The sequence below is a fragment of the Diuraphis noxia genome, unplaced genomic scaffold (assembly GCF_037042655.1).
Source record: "Diuraphis noxia isolate RWA-SAM2 unplaced genomic scaffold, SU_Dnox_SAM2 contig0004, whole genome shotgun sequence".
Classification (NCBI taxonomy): Eukaryota; Metazoa; Arthropoda; class Insecta; order Hemiptera; family Aphididae; genus Diuraphis; species Diuraphis noxia.
In genome coordinates, this window is record NW_028301714.1 from 17173936 (window position 1) to 17185069 (window position 11134).

Sequence of the window (11134 nt, forward strand, 5' to 3'; positions counted from 1 at the left end):
AAGAGCAAAAAGGGTTGAAGGTATAATATATATTTTATGATAGTATTACAATATTATGAATAAAGTTCGAATAAGTTCGTGATATTTATTTCAATAGTTTTTATTTGAATAAAAGCAAATATTCATGTGTACCGATTCTCATATACATAATTGTAAAATGAAAATGTTACTAAAAAGAGATAAAATAAAATCGAAACTAAACAAGTTTCTTGTAAAAATGAATTCGCATGGAAATAAAAACTATCAACAATTTTATTTTAGTGTACATATTACAACAATTGTATTTTTATTTATTTTTATATAATAATATATACATGTAAAACTTCATTACATATAAAACAAACACGTACGCAGCGTTTATGGTTATAAGTTTACTAACACTTCTAGACTAGATAGTAAAATTCCACTGAAATTTCCGTCGTTTTAAATGATTTTTGATTTGAGTGGAATTACCTCCGTGATATTCACTTATGTGCAAAATTATCCACCACTCCACAAAAAATACCTATGAAATTTCAGCATACGAGGCCTATGTGAGATATTAGTTAATTTATTTTGGTGGTATTTCGGAGTATAGATGAACATTAGATGTAAAGTTAGGAAATGTTAAAATAATTTATATTCCATAGTCCCGGCGAGGCTTCCTCTCATGGATAAAATTCTAGTATGGTAATTTAAAATTTTTTTTTTTCATACGTTTTTTGGTATAAACTAAACATATAATTTAATCATACATATATGAAAAATGTCAATGGTTTTAATACTAATTTATATAATATTAAATTTATGATACTATAACGGAAACTTGTAGGGTAAATAAATATTTTAAGACAATTAATTACATAAATTCAACATCCAAACCATATGTATACTATTGTTTACAAGTAATTTGTAAAATAAACTTGATATGTCTATAAATAAATTCATCGATAAGACGCGTAGCTTTTTTTAAAACCTTCTTTAAATTTTAAAAACTTAATATTAATGTAATTTGTATACATTTGTTTATGCAATATATTATAATGATAATGCAATTTCTATTTTATTGCTAGCAGCTACTTATCCATATAATATTGTACACTCAATTTGAACGATCGCGCTGAAATTTCATGTGAATAATAATATTATTTTCTGCACACAGTTATACACAAAATACCTACCTTAATACCATATATACATTGTTTCATAGTAAATATATTTATAAATTGATCTTAAGCATCAGCAACTATGGTCATTAGCTTTGTGTATATGGGAGTTACGGTTAGTTGAGAAACACATGTATTTGGGATAAGGATTCGTCGCTAACATTTTGGGAACGTAAAACAATCGTGTATAACGTGTACGCATGATTTTTTTAAAATTATTATATGAATTATGAATATGAATATTAAAATATGATAGATTGTTTTTTCGTGACGACGACTATATAATATTTCAAACAGTTGATTTATTTTTGGTTTTCATATTTTTCTTACCCCTGATCCCGGTCGTTTTGCAGGCAAACGTTTGGAAGTGATGGCGCCCAGCCCGCGGATCATGTCTCCACTGGGTTTCGCCGTGAACCGGCAGTACCCCCGGCGGTCGACCCGGTACAGCGACTACCACGACGACGCCGAGCCGTACGATTTCGACGACAACAACCCGGATCACATCAAGCCCGTGCCCATATGGCTGTGCGTGCTTCTGGTGGTCAGCTACATAATCATGGGAGCGTTCTTGTTCAAGAGCTGGGAAAACTGGGAGTTTCCGGACTCAGCGTACTTCTGCTTCATAACGCTCACCACAATCGGGTTCGGTGACTTTGTGCCCGCCCAGCGAGTGATGAATAAGGGTGACGACACCAAGCTGCGCATATGGTTCTGCTCGCTGTACCTGCTGTTTGGCATCGCCCTGTTGGCAATGAGCTTTAACCTTGTCCAGGAGGAGGTCATCAGTAATGTTAAGACCGTGGCCCGTCACCTGGGTATCATCAAGGACGAGGACGAAGAGGAGTCCGAGTGACGACGCGCGCAAGGAACTTGTTAAATAACATACGTAATATGTAATATAATAATAATAATAATTTAATATTATCATGTACGTGAGTCGTCGAGTATAATAATAAAATTATAATATATAGATTATAGGTACCTACCTATATACTATAAGAAATTAAGAACCGTGAATATCGTATGTGATTTTCGCGTGAAAATTGTTTTAAACAATATGTTAGATATTATGATAATATTATAATTACTTTGTTCATGTCTTAATAGATGGATCTTCAACCGTCTGCGTCTGTTTTTGATATTTCGCCTCTTGCAGTAGGTAATTACAGCGTTAAGACTGCTTTAAGATAATACAATTTAATAACCTAACCTAACCTAACCTGGATTCAGTTACAAACGTCTTCTGAGTGCCAGTACAACTAGGACGGTGTCACTATAGTTCCACGATAAGTGACCACTGAGTTCTTAGTGACAAATCCTTGCCAGACTTACTTGTTCTAACCAATCGTCCACATAAATAAGTCTAGTAGACCTAAAAGCAGATAATGGCTATATTTATAGTCTATATGTATATATACATTATATATATTTATATATAATATTATTTAGGTACTGTTATCAATTACAAAAAAATTTATAATAGTTCATATTTTATTAACAATACAAATTTCGTAGTTACGCATTATTAACTATTACAGAATTGTTTATAATTAAAAACAGTAAATTATGTTAAAAACATTATGACGTTTTACGTGCACAAACGGTCTATTAAATTTACAAAATGCGCTCAGACGGTTGTCACTAACAGTCATAACATACGCTCATCTGCAGGCTTTAGGGTTGTGCGGAAATCGCTTACACATTGTATTAGAAGATATATTGATAATAATATATATTTTAGTATTATATTAGGTATAGATAATGCGTTTTAATAAACATTTAACATTATTTATAATGTATTATTATGTATAGCGTTAAAAATATTTAACGGGTTAAAATAGTAGAAAACCTTCTTCGTAGTCATTATTCGGTCAGCTCTCCGACCGAATGACGAAATCCATTCGTCGTTATATGACGTTAGTTTTCTGATAATCACATGACTATTTATAAGTGCACGTATCACTCCTTGATTATTTCCAAATTTATTCGTCGTGCGATTTTTCCACGATTTTTATAATGATTTTTCATACCTGTTGACGTACATAATATTATAAGGACTATAATATTATTATTATCATTATTATTTTAAAAAACTTCCCGACTGAGTGTATAAATAATATATTTTGGAAATAGTCCAAATATTAATCGGTATACGTATTATTAAACGATAGTAAGTTTTAATTAAAATTAGTAGCAAGCATACCGTTATTTAAAGGCAACGTATTACGATATTAAATTTTCTCCGAATTAAAACTGCCATATTGTAAATTTAACGTTACTTTATGCGTTATGACTTCACTGTGTATACAAACTCGTTGCATTGCAGCAAAAGTGTAATTATTTAGCTCAAGAGTACATAAACGAAAACGAGGTCACGAATCTTTGATAAGGATCTGTTACCGTTTAAATCTCTAAAGCTATCAACGTACGTAATGTGTTATAGCAAGTACCTAATGGAGCAATGGAGATATTGATAAAATTATATATACTTAGATAATCTACAACGTAAAATGGCGCAAAAAATAAAATACCAGCGATTTTATTTAGCCGACAAACGACAAACCATTAACAATTCTCTCTAAAATATTAAATGTATCGTTTCGACTGATGGTTTTTTTTCTGTATATGCTTTTTTTTGATTCAACACGACTTTTGTCATTTTATTCATAACAATAATAATTTCGATTTTGAACTATTACATTTAAGTGTCTCTATTTATATTTTATTTTATGAATGGGAATCAAACAATATTGTCATAATATTACCTCAAATATATAATATTATTAATATCAACTTAAATAAAAAATGTCTCAAAATCAAGTTTCGTTTTCAAATAAAATACTTACAACAATAATGACTTTTTGTTTTAAATAAGTAATTGAAATAAATTTAACCACACACATTTTACTAAAAATAAAATAAGAAAACATTTTTGTTAAAAATTAGAATTTTATTTAATATCTATCAAATTCAAGTACCTATCTTAATTTAATATTATTTTATTTTTATTAATTGTTTATGGCATTAACTACATGGTTATTATCTTATATCACTGATGTATTTTTTTTTTTTTTTAATTGTTATTTATTTTCTAAATGTTAAAAAAAATAATGTTATTAACAGTAAGTTAAGATGACATTCGTCAGTAAAACTTTATGAATAAAAAAAAAAAAAAAAAAAAACATGGTTATTAGCCGACGTTACATATTAAATTTACATTAATTACTTACATACTTGCTTAATTTCTACTTATTACCTATATTTAAAGATTTAAATTTTAATCTAAGTTAGAATATTCAAATCAGTTGACGCAGTTCTGTTGATTTGACGAAATTGAGGAGTTTTTTGGTCGTCTCGGGAGTGGGTGATACCATATCGGGTAGTTTTAGTTCAATGCGCCTTTCACTTTAATATTATTATATCATATATATCTAAATATTACATCGCTTGTACTAATTCATTACCTATTTAATTTTATTCATTTTATCTTTTATATAATATGTCTAGATGTCTACTAAGTACTAACATTAGGTTATTGAATGAAAATTTAGTTTTTATTATTACCTACATTAAATTATTAGATAGATACTTGTCCTCGTTATTCGTACAATGTTATTTGTATTTTATTTTGTCATATTTAATAGATACTAAAAACTTCAGAGAGCAATGTTCTACAACAAATATGTTTTTATATAAAAATTTTATAATTGCATTTATTATGTTTCAAATTAATTTTAGTTTACTAATCATAATCGTAAGTTTAATTAAAAATATTTTTAATGGCGAAAGACATTCAAAGTAATTCATAACTGAAATGTTGTATAATTAAGAAAACTGATTGTAACTTTGTTAGATTGCATAAATATTATACATTACATTTTTTATATAGCTTAATATTTATAAGAAACAGCTGTTCAGTCAATTTATTATAGTTCTCAACAATCTTAAACGTTAACTAAAGTTTTTTTTTTTAAATATTTAGATTTTGTTTCAATATCATTGCACCCTCAAAATGTTGACAGTACATTTTTTTATGAATGATTTTAAGTAAATCAATTTTATTTTTTTAGTGATCATAACCGATTAGTTTAGAATGGAATATTTTATAAATAATTTCATGTTAAGTAGATCATGTTGGTGAATAATGTTTATTTATTTTTTGTGTTCTTTTTATTTAGAGTGTTTCAATGATAAAAACAAAATATTTGTTAAGTATTATATTCAGCTTTTTACAAGCTCATTAAAACTTTAAGTAGTTAGAAGTATAGACATTTATTTATTCATCTTTTAAAGGTATACATTATGTAAATTGAATACCTACAGATGTAAATGTACATAAAAAGAACTTTTAAAAACTATTTAATACGGTTGTGTGCTTGTTAAAATAGGAATCATTATTATCTTTGAAAACCTTTTCTATTTATCTTTTTAGCTATAACAAGTTCATAATATACCCATTAATTTACCGATATTTAAACATTATTGGTAGCTACTGTTCCATTTAGAATTAAAGTTCAATAATAAGAAAACATTTTTTTCTCGAGACTTTTGTGCCGATATTATAACTTATAATATTTTTACTACATTTTAGGTATTTTACCAAGTAAAACTATAAACTATGCACGAACTAAAACCAGTTTCGTGTCATAATCAATTTCAAATTCACTCTAGATTTATTATTCTTATTACTTAGGTAATGTTGATCTCTGTACCTACTCATATTGTGTCGTATTCTTACTCGTTAACAATTTTCACATTATAATATTACTATAAGGTGTAACAGATAGGTTACACAATAACTTTTGTTCAAATTAATATTTTTTTTTTTGAGAACCTAGCACTACATGTATCTTCTTCTTCTTCATACGGCCCTAATACTCTTTAAGAGTTTTCACCGCCATCACTAAATCCCTCCATTTGTCTCTGTCCTGGGCTAACTCTTTCCAATCTTGGACTCCCATTCTGTGTAGGTCCTCTTCCACTCCGTCTAACCATCTTTTCCTTGGTCGTCCTCGAGGTCTTTTTCCCGTAGGCTTCCATTCCAGGATTAGGTACTCTATTTATATCATCTTCGCTACGCCGCCACATGTGGCCCAGCCATTGAATCCTTTGTCCCTTCATAAAGCTTACTACTGATGCCATTTCCATTTCTTCCTGCAGCTCTTTATTATATTTTCTCCTCCATGTTCCTTTTTCATTATCATACACTAGTCCACATATTACCCTCCATATTTTGTTCTCAAAAGTTCTTAATTTTCTTTCGGTATTGCTTGTGGTAGTACATGCCTCGCTCCCATATGTGAGTATGGGTCTTATTATTGCTGTGTACAGTCTTGCTTTCGTTTTTTTGGAGAATACTTTTGACTTTAAGAATTTATTCAGAGCGAAAGCTGTTATTTCTGTTTTTACTAACCTTAAACCTATTTCCCTAGCCCAATCATTGTTTTTACTCAATACTGCACCTAACTCACTAACCTTTTCGAAACCTAGGGATCCCGTATCAGTGTTGTCCTCCTCCTCACCTAGTAGTTCCATTATTTTTGTTTTATCCATATTCATTTTTAGACCTATTTTACTGGCTGCTCGTTCGAGCACTTGCGCTGCTCTTTCCGTATCTACTAGGGAGTTTTCTAAGATATTTAGATCATCAGCAAAGCCAAGTATACTTGTATGCGCTGTTGACCTATCGTTATTCCCATACATGTATAATACATTTTTTTATGTTTATTTTTTAGTACTGAAAATAAAAAAAATTTCGGATAAATTTAAAACAGCCTATTTGTGAATCTGATTATAAGAATAATTTTGATGGTAAAATGATTTATCTAAGTAAAGTAGTTTATTTCTTAAAATTCATTATGTTTTTGGTTAAATTAATTTGGAATGCAATAACTTTTTTAAAATTTTTTGAGAATTAGCTGACATGAGTATGTTTCTTAAATTATTTACTTATCATGTAATATTAAAAATTTTTGTCATACATTTAATAAGCATATTTTTTTATTTATTTTTTTTTTTGTCAGGTCTTCCTGTTACACCTTGTATACAGGTATGTAATATATTTTAAAATATTAAGATAAAAATGTAATTATTAATAATACTTCTAATGGCAGTCAGTATTATCGTTAAGAAGCCAATTATACATTTAAGTATTCTATTTATATGTATAATATTAACATACATTTCTAGTACATGTATACAAAATTATATTATATAAACGTACGTCATACGTATGTACACATTTTGTTATAAATTTTATTCGCTTCACTTTAGTGTTATTTGTTAAACATTCAAAACATATTCCATTTAATAATCAAATTGAAATTTCTGTCAAAAAAATTCAGTTTTTACGTTATTAAATCTTCAAATATTGTTATTTGTACGCGTGAACTGAATAAGTGAATAAGAAATATATCTGACATTAACTGTGTAGATAATTTGTTTAGACGTATGTGATTATGATGTATAGTTTATGGACAGTGGTACGATGTTATGTGATCAACACAATAAATATATATTTATACATTTTTATTGTACAATATGTAATTCAAAATAATTATAATTTAATTAGACTATTCCAATTTCTAATGGAATAAAATTATCGTTCATAAACGTGACAGAGTTACATTACCTACCCCCTATTATCCGTAGCGGTTGAGACAGATTTCATAAAACTCATAGTTAAGAATTAAGATTATTAAAGTGTTTAATGTTTATAGGTTTTTCATATCAACAAAAAATATCCCATTGGTATGCCTTTGCAGGCTAATAAACCTAGATACATAGATTATTGAATAATTTTGCTAACTACAAAAACAAAATTTTGGTATAAAATTAAATGAGACATTTAATTTATCATCTTGTCAACTTCACAAAGAAGCTGTTAGATACCCTTAGGTATGGATACTATTATTTTGAAGACTTGCGGAAATAGAATAAATAAGGTTAGTAGTATATCGTTAAATATTTTATCACATTTTGTGCCACGTTCAGTTTTATAATATGTATAGAGTAGAATAACACGTATAATATCGAGTTAACTGTTAATATTTTCGGGTTAAGCAGATAAATTATGATCGTTCAATGATTTCTTCGGCTCGTGACACCCTCTATAAGACGGTAAAACTGTTTTGTAAAATAAAAATAGTCGGAAAATTGCCACACTAGCAGGATCAAATCATTTCATAAATTCATTGCATTTAACATGATTATACGAATTATTGTTGTTATCTTATTGTTCACAGACGTGTTAGATGATAATACTATTGTAACATACGGATTTTCGCCTACTCGTGCCTCGCGGAGTGTGAAATCAAACTACCTAATGTGATTTATCCAACTAGTTTTAGGACGCCACTTAAAGCAACTATAATATACGAGTATGCAACGAATTTCGTTAATAGTTAGGCATTAGGTTATATATTTCTGTAAGATTACTTAAAAAGCAAACAATTGTCGTTTCGAACTGTAACAACGTTTTTGGAATATAATCTTTAAAATATTTTTTGAATTCATTACACAACAACATTTTCAAGACGTAATATTTGTTAATATTTTTAATCGTTATCATTTTTTGAGTTCTTGCGATGCATTTTTAATTTAAAATTTCTGAGCAGAATATTCTTGGATTCTTTTTATACTAGATATCAAATAGCAATTTTAAGCTATTCATCTGTTAAAAGGATATACATTTACGACTTCATGAGTTATGACAATATGTTTGAAAGATTTAGAGGATTTATAATGATTTGAAAATCATTGAGATTTATTTTAAAACTAACAGTTATTTATTATTCATTAGTATTATATAATGACATATACAAATTTTAAACATTATCTGAGTATATAATAAGAAATTAACTAAATATAAAAAAAAATTTAAGGACTGTTATGCTTGGTGTATACATTTTAATAATTCAAAATCTACTGATTCGAATTTAGAATTAGAAACATTAAGTTTTCGAAAACATCATCTGCTTAACAATTGCATTAAAAAAAATAGTTGTCATCAAATAAAAGGTCAAATCAACACAACAATATTTAAATGATATAATTATCAAAATATTTGAAAACATGTTCCTTAAGTGTACTTAAGAATCCTAAGAATTACATTTTGAATAAATTCATTGCACATTAAAGTAAACATAGGGGTGAGCATGCTTTGTGAATCATCTAGTTTAGAGGACTTTCGAGGGCCGAGACACTTTAACGCAGACTGACCGTTAGGGAGAGATGGTGTTGAATTAATTTGGAGGTCAACTCCATTAGAAAAGGGTTTATTATTCGTTTAGGAAAATGAAACCACTGTCGACAGTAATATTATCATTAGAAGTGGTAAGTAGGTATATTATATAGGAGTGACTATATTTTGAAAAAAAATGGGACAAACATTTTTGATTAGGTTTTTCTAATACGAGTCCTCCTTTAAATGTTTAAATAATTATTTTATATTCTTAAGATATTTTGGGGGTAGAGGACCGTATATTCTTGTTAGATTTGTTTTTTGGAAAGGGTTTTTTTATAGTTATTTATCGGCATTCAACATTCGTTTCACGAACGAAAATCTTTGTTTATAACTTTGGATTCGATAAAAAAATTTAAAAATATAATTTTATAAATTTTTGATTCGTGTATAGGTTTTTTCTTTTACCTACATATTATTACGGCTTTGTAGAAAATGGGATTCAAAATGGGGCTCTAAAAAAAAAAATTCAGTTTAGAAAATATCTGATCATAGTTTGTGATAGATCACATCGTGGTGGTTAACGTGAAATATATGAATTTTTTTCGTGTACGCGACAGTTTAACCAAATTCAGTTATTTACCAAGAACTCTGAAGAAAAACGTGGACGAATTCGGAAAAATAAAAAACTGTCTATTTGGTAATTTTAGTGGACTCATATATTGTATGCTGGACAATAATAATATCTCCTTAAATGTTTGGCCGTATAACACGTCGTGATTGATGCATAACATATTATTACGATTCAGCGTTGTGTCAGAATAAAATAATCGATAAAAATATCTCAAATCATATTATGCATCAAGTGAAGTATTATTATTGCTGGTGAACTACCTACTAGTTATTATATCATAAAATAATATGCAGTATTAGAGAAATAATTAGTCGAATTGCAATATTTATAATAAAAATGTATACTTTTTACAGATAAACCAAACAAAAAGAACAATATCATAAATAATTATGGTCCATGAAAATATATATGCTCAACAGTTAAATTTATTGATGAGTTCGTTCATTAGCCGGGAACATTAAATTGAATAGAATTTTTTTTTCTCATTCATATGAATTGATTTTTAAAACCGTTCTACATTTTTGTTTGATAAAACATATAGGAGTTAATTGAAAATTATTCGTCTATATGTGGGAAAACCGGATTTAAAGGTAAATTTACTAATCCAATAAAATCATTAGGTAAACTAGAAAGATATGTCTGATAGTTGGTTACATACCGAAAACTATTTTACGCGAGAAAAACTTTATTATCAATTGATTTATGTCTATCCACGTTTAGAGTAGATGTTTTAAAAACAAACAACAACAAATATACGACGCACACTTAATTGGGTTCTGGGAAAATGTGCTCATTAATAATAAATATTAAGTTTGATATTTAGATAAACCGGCATGATGTTTTATAAATTCGAATGATGGATGTACAGATACATAGCTAATAATATATTATTATTATTATTTACTTAAGCTTATCTCACTGGAGATCTTCAAACGCTCTATGTAGATTATCGGCCCGTTTGATCCAAAGAGTGTCTACATAGATAAATCATCAAAGTTGTTTGCCTTTAAAGTTTAAAAAATTCTACGTATTACGTATATGTACCTTGTTTACATATGTAAGTATTATTATGATATATACTATATATATATATATGGTAATACGCCAAAACTTTCGGTTAGTAAAAATATTATATATTTAACTAACCATATTATTATCGTCTAATATTTT

General features: G+C 28.1%; 1 protein-coding gene across 1 annotated transcript in view; it reads left to right on the forward strand.

The window, feature by feature from the left end:
- Positions 1-7673, forward strand: part of galene (potassium two pore domain channel subfamily K member galene) — a 67431-nt gene extending 59758 nt beyond the window's left edge. The window contains exon 8 of the mRNA XM_015523270.2: positions 1499-7673. Within this exon, the coding sequence (XP_015378756.1) occupies positions 1499-2001 (503 nt within the window). The 3' untranslated portion in view covers positions 2002-7673. The remainder of the gene's footprint in view (positions 1-1498) is intronic.
- Positions 7674-11134: the final 3461 nt, after the last annotated feature.